Genomic DNA, 16,309 nt, shown 5'->3' on the forward strand with positions numbered 1-16,309 from the left:
AAAAGGGATATTTTCAAATCAATTGCAACTCTTGTAAATTTAAATTTGCTTATCCCTTGTTTGAGTTTAATAACTTTAAATATCTAAAAATGCTTCCATGAGAACCGAATGTGCTTTAAGGTGCTATTATAAAATATTAAATAACAACTTTTAAAGCTGCTGGTTAAGCTACATGATTTTCATATCTCGACAAGCTGCAGCTTAACAATTCCTGGAATTCACATTTAAATCCATCTTTCACGTGCCATTGAAAGTTCCCTTTCGCCCCGAAGTTTGCCCCTCGAAACTTTTCCTGTTCGCTTAGTCAAATTAATTTTCTGCGAGATCGATAAACTATGATTCTTCATAGTTTCGAGTGGCATCCGCCTTTGTGCAGAGGCACCTCAAGTGGGGAGATGGAGTGGAGGTGGAAGCTGGCTCTCCACTCATCCCATCCCGACTCTGATGCGGGGTCCTTGGGATCCTTTGGGGCCCAGCCCACAACAAGGAAGCCGGAGTGTGTTAACAAGCGAGCAACAAGGCAACAGGGCGGAGCTCTGCGGGTTTGTAATCTGCGGACTGCCGGGGAAATCCCCCATCGCCCGGCTTTGTTGACAACGCTTCATTCATGCCATTCATGAGGACGGTTTCAGCTCGACTGCTGGTTATTCCGGCGATGCCCCCTGCTGTCCGGTTTATTTATGAACTGCGCTGCGATTTCTCAACTGCAATTGGACAGGACCTCGAATGCCGCTGCTGCTGCTCTCGAATGCTGCCTTTTTTTCCGGCTCAAAGGCTGTTGCGCTTCATTTGGCTGAGGAATTGCTTGGCCGTCCTTTTTCCCCTTTACGAGTATTTCGGGCTGGCCTGCACTTCATTTGTGTCCCATGCACGTTCCGGCATAACAATTCACTTTGACACTCCGTGTGGCGTTGCCCGCAATAAATCGCCGGACATTGAAAGTTTGCCGCACTTCCCATTCACAGAAATAAAAATAACAGAGGTACATAGTTTGCAACCCAGAGGGTTCAAATTTAACACTAGAACCCCCTTTTCTCCCTGTGTAGAAGCCTCTATTTTATATTCCAGCAATTCAATCCGATTCGGATAGGTTTTTGTTTGCCAGCTTTGTTTGCCTGTGCGTGACAATTGCGATGTCCTTGCTGGGGTCCTGCCATCTAGGCAGGATCTAGGCGTGTGGGTGATAAATCTTGTCGGACTTTATTTAATGCATGTGTTATTTCGTTATTTCGGGGCAGACGGCCCCACACACAGAGCGTTATTGCTAATGGCAATCTGATCAGTTTCATTAGCATGCACAGGATGAAGGCTCCCGGCTCCCCGCCCCCTGCCCCCCGCCTCCGTTTTTTGGCCCGAAGGCGAAGGCCCATGGCACTCGGTTCGGAAACTCATTCCCCCAATTTCGCGCTAATTAACTGGGTGCCAGCTACAGCCGACCAAGTTGGCTGGAACTTTGCCAGCATCCTTCCATCCGCTCCGCTCCCCTCCTTTCCCTTCCCCTCCCCTCCCTTCGCTGCTCGTCCTGTTGATTTGGGAGTGTGTGTGCTCATGCGATTTCATGCTTGTTACCAGCAGCAACAACGCGACGGAAAGTTACAATTTATGAGCACATCCTTGCGCGCTAAGCTTGTGTAAGCACGAGGTCCTGTCGTCGCTTTCCCCCTCCTCTCTCCGCTTTTCCACCCACTTTCCCTCCCTTCCCTCCCCAAACAAACACTTGTAACTCTCTGTCGTACTGAGTCCCCCCAAAATCAACTCGTCCTGATTTCACTGCGCGGAATGCATGTCCTGTCGCTGGCATTTTGACAGCTTCAAGCGGCAACTAATTTTCATTTTCGCCAAACACAATTTAAAACTCTTCCCAGCCAGCTCATTTCGTCGGTCGGCAAGTCGAGAACTTCTCCCCGTCGGCAACTATCTCGAATGGCTTTTTATGAACTTTCAAATGCTCGCACAATGGCCGAAACGGAGGAGCCCTTCTCGACTCGACTCGGCTAACTGCTAACTGCATTCTGGGCCAACGACTTGGCCAAAGTTTGCCACTGCCAACTTGGTCGGCTCCCTCTGGCTTTAATCCGTTGTCCTGGCAACAGAATGGGAATTGGGAATAGTGAATTGGGAACTGGTTATGGGGAATTGAAAACTGGGAATTGGGTATTGCAAATACCAATGCGCTGGTATTCAAAATTATTCGCATACATCTGCAGACCGAGCAGCTCAAATCGAGCGGATGGCCCGACAATTGAGTCGCTATGTGGGTCATTTCCCATAATAATTCCATTTGCAACCAGCTCGGAGTTCCCTTTCATGTGCAGTGCACCCCGACTGCAGTGAACGCCCGATAAGCTCACCAAAGCATTGTGATTGCACTGCTCGTTGCTCTATATCATCTAGTTTGAGCAGAAAGGCATTATATATAAAGCAATCCTTTGCCAAATTTGATTCAATTCGTATGCAGACTTTAAAGACCTCAACGATGCTGACATGCCAAATTTCACCCAGCTAAGCTGATGGAATTTATAGGGAGTTATTGAAAATCAGTTTCGCCTTAGGGCTCCCCGGTTAACCCACTTAACAGGGCCAAGTTGGATCACAGGTCGGAGTAGAAAGGGTCCTTGCATGTAGGCGACACATTATTTCCGCCTTATAAACTTTGCCGCTCGACTTTCACCGCTTTTCAGTATGTGCGTGTGTTGCGGGGACCAGAAAGGCCGTCGATGCTTATCGCAGGGAAATTTATGGAGCCCGGCTAAGTACGGTGTAAGCCGGGCCGACCATTACACGTCCTTTGAGCGCCGCGTGCAACTTGCCCCATTGCCCCTTTGCCAGATGACTAATTATAATTTTCCGCCTCTTTCTCGGTGTACTTTCCATGTTTTCCGCCGGAGGAGCAGCTGCAGCCGGCGGCAATAATACCGTTTGTGAGTTATGGCCCAAGTTAATTAAGAGCCAGGAGCGGAACTAGAGCCCCCATAAATCAATCCGCATCGCATCGCACCGCATCGCAAGTTGGCGCAACATGTAGAACTTTGGCTGGAGTGCCAATCCGCATGTCAATGCCCATTTACATGGCCGGTGGGAAATGGCCAGCAGAGGAGCGAGCCCCCGACATGGCCAATCGAAAGAGAACGAGAACAACCCAAATCGAAACGACTTAAAGCGGCTTACTAGCGAGCAGAACAAAGCGAGCACAGCGAGCACAGCGAACACAGCCAACACAGCGTATACGCAACGTCCAACGCGGCGGATGCGTGATTAATTGCACTTTAAACACACACGGAAAGCGACGGATAAACCGATTCCCAACCGAGGAAGAGCGCCGCGGAAGAAAAGCCTTCAAAATGTTGCCGACCAACGTGATGTCGTTCATGAAGAAGGTAAGTGACACTTCGATTTTAATGAATATACGAGTATAAATCACGGAGCTCCGGCTCGTTGTCCATGGCAGAAGCTCGTAATTTATGCTTAATTTCGTTTTCATTCGCCGGCTGTGATTCTTAATTATTCCCCGATGATAATGACTGGCAAATGAAATGCAATAAAAAGCCAATTTTTAATTCATTTGCTGCTGACCGAGAAGCGAATGGACTTAAAGTTGAAAAGTTTTTTTGCAAAAGGAAAACCCTACTGCGTTAATACTTATTATTTACCAATAATGAAATTTAATTTGAGGCTTGCATGTTTCATTACCTGTTTTGTTTATCATTTTACTATTCTTTTTTATTTAGTTTATAGCATGTAAGAGCATTTATTTTGACTCCTCAGGAAGTTGTTAACATTGCTCTGCTCATTGTTCCCAAAAAGTGCATACATAAGCTGAAGGCCCAAGGTCGAAATAAGTTCCGTGCATTTCAAATCGCTTAAGCCCTTCCAAACAGGCTTCAAAAACAAACGCCCGGCGGAAGGGCAAACAAAACTTTTTAATTAAAAAGCCCTTTAAATGCTTTGCCCGCCTGACTGATTTTCCCTTTGTTTATGGCCCGAAAAATATCGGAGGTACACAAAAGAATCGAAAAAAAAACACAAACGGACTGGCGGCAATCGAAGCGGTTCAATTATCCTGCCGAGCACCTGCCTCGGGATCGTGTCCTTTTTATAATGCGGAAATTGTTTTCGGGGGAATAAGAAAGGAATAATATTATACATGAACTGCTGGCCGTGTGAAGCCAAAAATAACACACAAAGGGGAGGGGAAAGGAAAGGCCCTCGAAAAGTGTAAATTCCGAGAAAATTCCCGTTCGGCACAAAATTCTTTGCAAAGTTAATAAAAACCTAGTTGGAAATTAGGGGCGGGGAAAGGGGATTGTGGGGGCTGACAAGCAAATGCCAGCCAACTAAATGCTGCAGATTTTTGTGTTTTCGCCAAGTTTGATTAGACCAAATGAAGCACGAAATCAAAGCGGTCCAACTTCTCCAGACTTCGGCCTTCCCTCCAAAAAGGAACCCATCTCAAGACAATGATGAGCCGTTGACAGTCTGTTAGCAGTCCCTCTCCGCCGGCGAGAAAGGATTTGCCAACTTTTTCTATTTGCCATTCAAATGGCCGACAACCGTCTGGGCATTCGGCTCCTGGCGACGAATGCGAAGGGGCCGCAGTGCAGGACATCAAAGGAAGCCCAATGGGCCGTGAACACTGAGGTCCTCTGAAAGCTGCACGACCTCGTGCAGCTTACTTGCAGCAATTTGCTTAATAGTCCTGCCCCACCAACCGCCGCACTTGGCTCGTTACACATTTGCTTGCGGTTTGTGCTGCCTTCTGCTGCTTGTGGACTCGCCTGTGGACAGATCCTGGCCATGCCTTCTTGGCCACTTCCTCCTTCCTGCCCCTCCTCCCTGGCCATTTTCATGCTGGCCATTCCATCCTGGCCATTCCGAGCTGACCACACGTGTCCCCGTCGGTGTCTGTGTGCTGCACTTTATTGTGCTCGAGTGCAGGCCATAAACAGCAACAGGCAACTGGCAACTGCTACTGGTAGTTGGTAACTGGTAACTGGTTACTGGCAACTGGCAACTTGCAACAGGCAACTCGGAGCCTTGAGCCCAATGAAGAGCACGTGCCCGCCTCAGAAACTACTTTTTACACAGCGAAAAAATTAACCAACATTCTTTGCTAATTCCATAAACATTTTATTTAATTTAAAACACTAGTAAATAACCACAATAATTTCTAAAATTAAACAATGTTTCGGTTGTCAAGAAATAAACCTATCCCAGCCAATAAAAATACTGTGCAAATAACACGATTTGCTAATTAAAGTATCAAAGCCCCAGGGATATTTGTTTTCACAACATTCGCTCATTAAAAGCTCTAATTTAAAACCCCTCAATTCAATTAGAGAAACTAGTAAACAAACAGGATAAAAATCAGTTAGCTAAAATATGTTTCTTGTTTGGTTATCACTTTTAATGAAATTCAATAAGGACCAAAGTTCTTCGACGGTTTTAAATGATTTATTAGACCACGAGGATATTTTTCCTCCGTGTCCCGAAGTTCTCCGTGAGACATTCGTAATAAACTTGCGCGGAACTTTTAAGTGGCAAAGTATTTGCTCGCTGCCTCCGCTTCAGTTTCAGTTGCTATTGATTTCCATTCCATTCCGGCTGCAAGGACGTCTGTCCTGCCGGAATGCAGAGGCATTCACTCGTGGCAGACAGGCGGAACTGGAACTTTCTCCCCGCTGGCGAGCAACTTTCTCCCCATTTCGTCTTGCATTGACTGCTGTTTTATGTAGCACACTTTGCGGCCATAAAGGGCGCACATATTGCGAGCCGAGTTATTGTAGTCGTGCGGAAAAACGGAGGACGAACGGGGGAAAAGAGCTCACGGAGGCGGCGACAGCAGCTCTTAAACGTCAACACATAATTTTCGGCACTAAACATGAAACTATTTGCGGCTTCGGGCCATAAGACCCAGCCAGCAGAGCAACCAGCAGAGCAAAAAATCATAATAAATGACAAAATTAACACGGCAATAATTGTGTGGGAGCTTTGCAAGGGTGGAAGAGCGGAAGGGCGGAGAGGCGGAAAAGCGGAAAAGCGTGAGGAATGCAGAGTAGTTTACCCTTGTGCGAGAAAAATGGCGTCAGACACCTGAGCACATAAATTAAGTGGGCTGCTTGGGCCGTAAGCAGGGTTTCCCTTCGAAGGACCCCGAGCAAACAACTATACATTACACTAAGATTTCACTGGCTCCCCACAAAAGTTGACAGGGAAAGCGGAAAATGGGGGGAGGGGGGAGGGGAAGGGAGGCCCATAAATCCGCAGCATGAATATTACCATGCCGACATCAAATGACATCATCAAAAATGTAGCCAAGCCGAGCTCAAAGCGGCCATAATCTGACACTGGATGCCGCTTAGTTCCTGCCAGAGCTACAAGCCGATCCCCTGGCCCGAAGCCCTCCTCTTGCCCCCGAAAACCTCAGAGCCCCCTCCCCCGAAAGGTAGACACCCGAAAACGCTGCAGCCAAAAGCACTTAGTGTAATTTGCGCTGTGCGGGGGAAAGCCTGCACTACACGGGCCGATCCTAATGCATAGGAAAAAATATTGTAATGGCTTATGGGATTTTTCATGTTCTACAGATGTAACATGAATATTAAAATGTAACTGTTGCAGAAAAACACGAACAAGAAACTCTGAAGGTGAACTGATGTCTGGTGTTGCTCACCTTAATTCCTCTTAATTTCGATTAAAGACAAAGGTTCACTTTAGTGTGTTTCTGCTGTGTATTCAACGTGCGCCTGTTTGTTCCGGTTTCGTCGACGCTCTGGAAAATAGAAAATTTCCACTTCATAAAATGCTGACAGAGCAGGGCAGCACTTATGTTTTCGGGGCTCGGCTGGTCGGCTAGTCGCCTCCAATTGTTGTTTCCCTCTCTGGAAAACTCATCCACACACACACACACAAACAGGAACAGAGGGAAAGTCCTGTGAATCCCCTTCTCACAGTCTGTGTGCATTAAAAAGAATGACGGCAATTTTGGAAAGCCGCTCCGGCTGGAGGATTCTGCCTTCGGTGCTCCGTTGTTTAATCAAAAATTACTTGCCACACTTTACGATTTCTTGGCAATTTGTTGCGCTTCAGACGCCGCCAGCAGAAGCGGCAGCCGAGAAAAAATCAAATAAAACGCGCCACGTTACTTTCACCTGCGTGCCCCTGATGACTGGGCAAAAAAGGCAGGGAGAATCTGGATGATAACCTTTCTTAGGGAACCTTACACAGGAAAAGCTGCTCCCTTGCGAGGAATTTGAGGGTAATATTCGTCTAGTTTGGCTAAGCTGCGGGATGTAAAAGTGATTTACCGAAATGATTTGCGCATATCAAGCATGCATTTTAGTGAAATGAAAAAGAGCGTGATTATGTTTTTTTGGTAGCTATATGGGAGCGATGTTTTAATGATTAAAGCAATTGCAATAAATACCTAGAAAAAATAATTAATTATCGAAGCAGAAAGCAGTAATACATTTAATTTATTTCCATCATCGAATCACTTTATTTTTTCGGCTCACTATAAACTGTAAGATTTTATGAAAATTAAAGCCAACAGTTGCATAAGCCTTTTAGCTGATGAAAGCGAAGGCAGCAAACCTGGCGCAGTAATTCACGTCCAATAATCTGGTCGTATTGGCCGCGTTTTATGTTTATGGCCAGCCGAGACCCGAATGGAAGAAGAATCTGCAGATGCCGCAAATCAGCTCACAGCTCGATACGCCATCGACCACATTTACTTAGCCCCCTCATGACCTGCCACCTTCTAAGCTCTTCCTCTGCTCTCCTCTGTTTTCCCAGATGGTGGCCACCGACGAGCAGGCCGGCGAGCGGCAGCCACATGCGGCGGACTCCGGGGGCGGCGCCTCCCAAACGGGGGCCCTCAACAAGATGAAGGCCACGATTTCCTCCTCGCTGCTCACCGTCACAGACAAAGGTAAGTGTATGTGTGTGTGTGTGTATCCTGTCGGTTATCCTTGCCGTAAGTGCATGCGAATTTATGGCATGAATTCTCATACAAGTGCCCGTAAAGCTGCCAGCTAAACTTTGAGCAAACTTTGTGTGTTGTTTCCCTCGACTTTCTCGAATGCACGTGAGTCGCAGCAATGAGAACTTAGAGTCCAACGGCGCGTATACGCAATATTATAAAATAAAGCTCACGCTCCTTTGCATCGCGCATTGAATTATGCAAAGGGTCAGCGGTTGCTGCACTGCGAAGTCGTCGACATTCGCACTCGCATTGTTACGAGGTCCATAAACGCTGCGACGAGGTCAATAAAATCGGAGACTTCTGTTTCGGCATCAGCCATACAAAACCGCAGACAGCTCAGGTCGAAATAATAGCAGCGAATGTTTCAAGTTACTTAATAGCAAATAATCAAGTTTTTCAACTATAAAGTTCTAACAAGATTCTTACTACTTTTCTGTTCGAAAGGAGAAATGATAAATCAGTATTAATATCATTTAAAATCATTTATGTCTTCTGTTTTTTCGGTCTCTGCTGTATTTATTCAGTAGTAACACAAGCAGCGGGGAACATGAGAATGTCGTGTTGACTTCTGTGTTATTTTTATCACATTTTAGTTGGCCACCAGCTAAGCGAGAGCTCTGGCTGTTGATTTTACGGCCAAGCCATTCGATTTATTAGAACGAAATGAAATCTTGCTTCATGCTGTTTATTTAGCAGGGTCGTAAAAGAGCGAGACAGATTTGCGCACATAATTTGGGCAAATATTGTGCCACTTGTTCCTCCCTCCCTCCCCAAAACTCCCCGAAGGTTGCATCCTGCAGAAGGACTCTCCAGGCAGCTGGCAAGCCTCAGGAGACTCAGATCCAGGTCCTTGCGGTCGAGGGCTGACACATAATTTAAGGAGGACCTGCAAACACTTTAATAGTTGTGCAGTTGCTTTATCTTCTGCCACCTGAGTGTTCCCTTGAGCGGGTAAATCGCTTTTGCTGCTTTTCCAAAGGGGGAAAGCGAGAGGGCTTGCCTCGCATTGTTTCGACCTGCCCTGCCACTTTTACGGCTGAAAATGTCAAGCGTGAGTTGCCAAAAGGTGAAAGGCACTGGGTGCAACTGTGCGTATGAGCAATGCAATGCAGGGCGGCAAAGGCAACAAAACCCTCCTTTGTCCTTGTCTCCTGACTGTGACTAATGCACCGCGACTTTTTCCGGGCCGCACAAACTTTCGCCATTTTCTCAAGGGTGAAATATATAAAACACACTCGCTGCATAAGCATATAATCATATAAATGTGTGCCAGTCCGGGAAAAGGCTTCAGTTCGCCGGGTTTTTCCGCTGCAGGAGGGGAAGCCCCCTGGAATGAAAAATCAAATGTTGCATAAGTGATTTTATGTAATTTAGCAGAGTGCTTTCACGGGTAAACTCATAACTTATACAGTCCATCAAGCGGGCTGTATTTTCGTTTCATTTTGAGTAAATGTTCCTTTTCTTAACAGTTAGTTGGCATTATAAAAAAGGGGATTTAGCTTCCCAGGCGGGAACTTTAAATTTGTCTACGGATAATCCAATTTCAGCCGATTTCTGCCTTATTTATTGCATTTGCCTGCCTGTCGCTTTACCAATTAGGATGGCAAACAAATTATAAAGCTCGAATTAAGGCACACACATACACACACTCTGCATTTGGGTCAGTCCATGCACTCGGCGGAAAATCAACAAGTTTCCACGGGCTTGGCTGACCGCCCCACTAATTGATTACGTAATCCCCATTCTGTCTTCTCTCTCCTCTCTTCCAGTGAACAAAATGTCGCCACGCCCCTCGCTCGTTCCCACGGAGGCGGACACCAGCGGCAGCTACGGCTCGCCCAGCTACCAGAGCCAGCAGCAGCAGCAGCAGGAGTCCGCCGGCAGCGGGCTGAACAACAACAACAACAACAGCAGCGCCGCAGGAGGAGGAGGGGGCGGGGCGGCGGCCAAGCAGGAGCCGGGCAGGAGGGCCGGGGCCTGCAGGGTGTGCCTGAAGTCCTTCAAGCCGGACGACTACCACAAGACGTGCTTCGAGTGCCAGCAGCGAGTGTGCGAGGACTGCGCCAGCTACAGCAAGCTGGACGAGCACGAGGACGCGGTAAGTTGGCCAGAGGAGAGTTGGACAGAGGACAGAGGACAGAGACAGAGACATGGACAGAACGGTGGTCCAGAGTGGACGGGATGCACCTTCCGGGCCACTAGGCAATCCAACGATTCGCGTGGTCGCGCGGCAGAAATAAACACCGCCTGCAGCGGCACTTCATTAACAAGAAAACGGTGGAGGTCGTTGAGCACTACGTTGAGGGAAAATGGGGGAAAAGCATGAGGAAAACCTCTTCAAAAAACGAATAACTTTAATTTGACTTTCCACATGTCTGCGTTCATTAATTTAAAGCTGCATTTACTCTGTTCAGAACCTGTTGTATAGTACTTTCATTGTACAATTCGAAACGCAAAATGCTTTAATTTGACTTCCAACCTTTCTGCGTAATTCAACATGAAGATTACTTTGTTCTGCGAAAGTAATATAAACATTTTATATGCAGCCATTACCGCATTTATCAAGCATTTGCGTTGGCCGTGATTTACAATCAGCATTTTTGAGCAGAGGCGCTTTAAAGCCAGCAGCTTGCATTTTTTCCCGTGCGTTGAAGCCAACAAAAGGGGGAGTAAACAAAGGGGCGGGGCAGAGTAATGAAAGCACGGGTCAGTGCACATAAATTAGATTACAGGCCGCTGCCGAAGGGGTTCGGTGACAATGGCCAACTGGGCGCAACTGCGCCCATTCATCGCGGGACATTAAGGGAATAAAGGCCGAATTAACGAGATTAAATGGCATCCCCCGGCGGCGGGGATCCGGTTGCACCACCCGGAGTCCCGGAGTGCCGGAGTCGTGTGCCTCGTCCGCCCATCAACACTTGCCGCATAATGATCATTGATAACCGCACCGTGCAGCACTGTCTTCGCCCGAACTTGTGGTAATTTGTCAAGAAGCCACGCCAACGCCCTGAACATAAAATTTAACGTTTGTCTGTCAACCTGGCCACTTTGGCTAATTGAAATTGATGTTCCTGGGCATCGGCTGTGGGCAATAACCACCCATTGCCACCCACAACAACCCGTAACCACCCACAACCAGCCCGCAACCGCCTGTTGTATCCGCCCAGTGTAATTATGGTCCGCCCACCGACGAGTCCTCCTGCCAGGACACTCCGAGTGGCTCTGCCGTCGAATAATCATTTGGAGCGTGCCTCCGACCAGGCATTCGATTGTTCATGAGCTCCGGCTTTGGCCGATGCTGAATGGGAATATGATTTCGGCCACTTGGAGAGAATGAGGGAGATACTCGCAGTACTTGCAACATTCAAGCCAGGATTTGTGATGAGAGAAGCACTTTTGTTGCAAGTACAGCAACTTAAGTGGCGTATGAATTTGGCAAACCTAAGTTCCTCTTCCCCCTGAAAGCTTTCAAGTTGCCATTGATTCGATTTATGGCTGGTAAATCTGACCAAAGGGAAGACCATGGGTTTAGATGTTCAATAGTTTCTGTGGAGGGACGAACTATTTCTGCCAAAGAGTTGAGCGTTTTTGGTGATGTGATATGGCATTTAGACTTCGATAATACATTTCCTAGACATTGTCACTCTGCTCCTTTGAATATGAAGACACACTGTAGTTCGTGATGGATTTGCGAGAGTGCGGCGTGTGGGGAAATTCAGCTTGGCTTATTTGTTGCTTCACGCTCGACTTCCTGCTTAGAGTCGACTTCCCCCATCAAAATCGATTTCCGCCTGCCTCGCCTTTGCATACGCGATGAACGCAAATAAATCTTAAATTTTCATGAGCGTGCAGCAGCTCGCCTTTCTTTGCTTTCCGCTGACGTTGCTGTGGCAGCTGGGAAATAACTTTTCAGTCGATTTCTCGATGGGATCATGAGCTGGCAGCCACGCTGCCGCAGCGCCGTGTAATTACAGAGCACGCAACTGGGAGCACAGGGGCAGCAAAGCAAAGCCGGGCTCTAGTTGCAGGTTGCTGCAAACTGCAGCTGCGTCCTACAGTGCGCGACATAAGCATAGACCTATCAGAAGGAAAAAGGAGTGGAAGGCAATATAATTTCTGTTCCTGTTTAACGAAAATGGATCACACTTAAAACATAACACGTAATGCAAATATTTTTAAAATGTTATAAATTTCAACAGCTTCCACTAGTTTTTCTCGGTGCAGCGACTTAATTACAATGGGTGCAGGGATATCAAGAGGAGGCAACGGGACAAAGAGGACGAAAAGGACGCGGGCGACACACATGACGATTGGAGCCGCTGGGCAAAATGAATCAGCAGCCAGGTGGAAATGTAACGAGCATTGTGCGGGCGGAAAAGGGAACTGGAAAATGCAGCGAGGCGGACATGGGGGATGGGGATTGGGAGCAGGATGGGAAAGGGTAGGGGATGAGGTGGAAGGGGAGAAGGGGGCATCGAAATGGGGATGGGGAAAGTAGGTGCACCTGCGGCGCCGCTTGTTTGTGGGCGTGCAGGTGCTGGAAATAGAATTTTCCGCCACGTCCGCGACGACGAAGTTTTGTTCCGAAAGTAATTAATATTTATTCTCGCTGCCCAGCATAATGGTGCTCCTCCAGCTCTCGCCGGCCACTAATAAATATTAGCGAGCGCCGTGCCGCAAATAGATTCCAGCGCTTAGCTGGAAACTTTAATTAACGCTGCGCACACTTGATGCCGCGTTGCCACAGCAATGAAAATTGATTTGCCTCCCCCCTTCGCTTTTTCCCTTCCACAGACCATGTGGCGCTGCAGCGTGTGCCGCCGGAAAATGGCCTCGCGGGTCTGCATTCCGCAGGACTCCACGGACTCCATGCTGGACGTGCCCGTGCTGGAGGCCCTGCAGCGACGCCACTCGGACGCCAAGCTGGGCAGCAGCACCCAAACGCTGGCCCCCAGCAACGGCGCCGCCCTCGCCCCTCCGCGGAGCCCCGAGCTGCGGCGCCACTCGGATGTGTCCCCGGCCTCGCTCAAGGAACTGGAACGGGTGAGTTTTCATGAAAGGGAAATATATTTACTATTGGAACCAGTGGCCTGCGAGAACAGAAGGAAGTTTGCAACGCGTGGAGTACCTGGCGAACAAAATGCAATTATAATACTAGCTTTATTTCCTAATTTTAATACTTTGTATTTATGTTTTTATTATGTTAAATACTATTGTTTATATTTTATTAAATAACATTTTATTGAACATGTATCTTTTCATTATTTGGGAAAAACAAGGGTATATTTAAGTATATCAGTGGCAAAAAGGGAATTTAGTATTCGGCAATCGATTGGCGTACTCAGCCAAGTCCACAATTTTCAGGCCAAACCAATTTTGAAGTACCAGGCGAACAGAATGCTTTAGCAGGTGGCCAAGTTTTATTTTTGTATTTTACTTGCCCCCAAAAGTATGCTACACTTTTTAATGACAATTGCAAAAATTAAAAATTTAATTGTTCCCAAAAGTATGCTACATATTTTTTTAGTAAAATTGCACAGCCAAAAAATCGCCTACTAATGCCTTCTGTTGGCCTGGTATTTTAAATCCTAAAATTCCAATTTGTCCCTTCGAAATCGTTCCGCCAATACGCACATATTCAACCAAACCTCATTTTGAAGTACCAGGCGAACAGAATGCAATAGTAGGCGGTTAATCTTTTTTTTAATATTTTCAAATTGCCCGCAAAAGTATGCTATACAAAATAAGAAGGAGCTACACTGCGTTTTGTTTACTTGCCCCCAAAAGTTTGCTAAACTTTTTAATGAAAATTGCCAAAAATTAAAAATAAATTGTTCCCAAAAGTATGCTACACATTTTTTATGTAAAATTGCACGGCCAAAAAATCGCCTACTAATGCGTTCTGTTGGCCTGGTATTTTAAATCCTAAAATTCCAATTTGGCCCGTCGAAATCGTTCGGCCAAGACCAACATATTCAACCAAACCTCATTTTGAAGTACCAGGCGAACAGAATGCAAGAGTAGGTGGCAGCTCTATTTTTTTTAAGTTTTTCAATTGCCCCCAAAAGTATGCCCAAAAAATAAGCAAGAGCTGCACCACTTTTTTTTTTTATGAACCCCCAAAGGTATGCTACAATTTCAATAGTTTTATTTTATTTATTTTATTTATTTTGTTTCCCTAGACTAATACTAATAATGTACATTTTTGGGACAATCCATGTCTTGTAAATCTTAGATGTCTAGTCAATGCCACTTAATATAAATATATAAATATATATAATACATACTTCGTTTCACTTTCTACTGCACTAACTTAAAATCCATCCCAAAATGCATTGCAGCAACTGAAGGGCGGCCGCAGCATGGCGCCCAGCCGCTCGAACAGTCCGCCGCGTGGCGAGGGGCCGGACGGACAGCCCCCCTTCGGGGCGCCCCTGTCGCGGATGCAGTCGCGGAGGGGGTCGCGGGTGGCGCGGCAGCACAGCTACGACGACGACATGAAGACAGGACCCGTGGGCGGCAGCATGGGCGGCGGCGGACCGGCGTTGGGATTGGGGGCGGATGGAGCGGGCCTCGGCATTCCGGCCATGCCGCGCAGGTAGGCGGGGGACTTGCGGGGGGATGAAGGAGTAAGGCAGTGTTGAACCCCTCTTGGCGACCCACAGGAAGTCCGCCTACGACGTGTTCGCCCCCGGACTGACGCAGGGCGGCGCCCCACCAGCCACGCAGCTGCAGCGGTCGCCGGGCGAGGGCGGCATCATGCCGCCCATCCAGCTGCCCGGCTCGCGGAGGCCCTCGTTCCGGGTGCCGCACCCCTCGGAGGACATCCAGAACGACGACTCGCCGGGATCGCCGGACAAGGGCAGCCCCGTCCTCACCGTCGACGAGGACCGCCGGATGCGGCGACGCGGCTCGCAGCTGTAAGTAGAGGTTAAGGGAATATAATATTATTATTTATAATAATCCTTGCTGTCTATTTTTTAATTTCAATTTCATTAGCATTAAACTGGATTAAGTATTTATTTATTTTATTTAGTTTTACCTGGATAAGAATTAATTATACATAAACTTATTGTTTATAAGCTTTTTTTTGTTTTAATAAATGAATTATTTTTTGAATACAATTTATATGAGTTGATACATGTTATTGGGATCCAGGGATAGGTTTCAGTTGGGGTGGCAGATTTATATTTTCTCTGGTTAAATAGGGGATATTTTTTATAAATATCAACATTAAATAATTGCAAAAAAGTGTGTATTGAAGCCACAACCCGTATGATTATCCCCCCACAGACCCGACATTGCGATGCTGCAGAATCGAGGCGCTCTGCCGACGGTGCCGCCCTCGGCGATTCCGCCGCCCATGGCCTCGTTCACGGGCCCCAATCTGGAGGATTTGGAGGCGCCGCGCCGGCAAACATCAATGGACGGCGAGGCCATCAGGATCGTAATACACGACGTGGACTCCGGGCCGATTTGTGCATCTAAGCGGCGCATCATTCTGCGCCGGGATCCCACGGACAAGGCGCACCGCAGTGAGTTGCCAGCTTAGAGACTAAGACACGGGCCACCAGAGCTCTGAGGCACCGAAGCCACAGGGCTTAGCTTAATGTGTGGCTGACAGGGGGGAGGGATGCGTGTGTGCACTGGGAAAAACTTTAAGGGTTCTGAATAATAAAAAACAACGCTTTCAACGCTTTCATGAAGTGCTGATTTCGCCTTTGGCGCAAAAATAGCCTTATCCTTGGTTTTTTTATGTCGTATTTAGGTAAAAAACTAGCCGACAATTGAAATTTATTTATCTTTTAATTTATCCCCTACCAGGTTAATAAAAACTAATTTGGAAAAGATTAGGTGACAAATTTGGTAAAAAACACTCCATTTTTAGTGGTTTTTCGGTTGTAATAAGGACAAAAAGTGACTTACAGCGGAACCAAAGGCTTTTTTGAGCTCCTTATGACCATAGTTAACGTGCCCAATCACTTTTTGGACGATTCCAAAAAAATGATTTTTGGCCATTTTTCGCATTTTTCATAAGGGGTAACATCGTCATTTTTTGCGAAAAATGGCCAAATTTCAATAATTTTAGGTGTGAATGCCATCGGATAGGAAATTTTATTCCGAATTCAACGACGTATGCCATTCCACATTTGGAAGAGTACTTCTTAAGATATTCCAAAAAAAAACTGGGCTTATTTGAGTAATTTTACGTAGTTTTCGGGGAAAAAACATTTTTCAATGGTAATTTGTCTGTTATTTGGGCAAGAAACAACTTACAGCCAAAGAAAGTATAGTTTTGGAAACTAGAGAAGCCCTACTATCTGTGTCACC

At 46.8% G+C, this 16,309-nt stretch overlaps 1 protein-coding gene across 1 annotated transcript in view; it reads left to right on the plus strand.

Annotated features, from left to right (window-relative positions):
* LOC108099125 (regulating synaptic membrane exocytosis protein 1) overlaps positions 1-16,309 on the plus strand; it is a 57,906-nt gene that overhangs the window by 18,329 nt on the left and 23,268 nt on the right. The window contains exons 3-9 of the mRNA XM_017202462.1: positions 2,895-3,377; positions 7,789-7,924; positions 9,748-10,076; positions 12,773-13,021; positions 14,320-14,576; positions 14,644-14,898; positions 15,272-15,513. Of these exons, the coding sequence (XP_017057951.1) occupies positions 3,342-3,377; positions 7,789-7,924; positions 9,748-10,076; positions 12,773-13,021; positions 14,320-14,576; positions 14,644-14,898; positions 15,272-15,513 (1,504 nt within the window). The 5' untranslated portion in view covers positions 2,895-3,341. The remainder of the gene's footprint in view (positions 1-2,894; positions 3,378-7,788; positions 7,925-9,747; positions 10,077-12,772; positions 13,022-14,319; positions 14,577-14,643; positions 14,899-15,271; positions 15,514-16,309) is intronic.

Source organism: Drosophila ficusphila, unplaced genomic scaffold (genome assembly GCF_018152265.1).
Source record: "Drosophila ficusphila isolate 14025-0441.05 unplaced genomic scaffold, ASM1815226v1 contig_288, whole genome shotgun sequence".
Lineage (NCBI taxonomy): Eukaryota > Metazoa > Arthropoda > Insecta > Diptera > Drosophilidae > Drosophila > Drosophila ficusphila.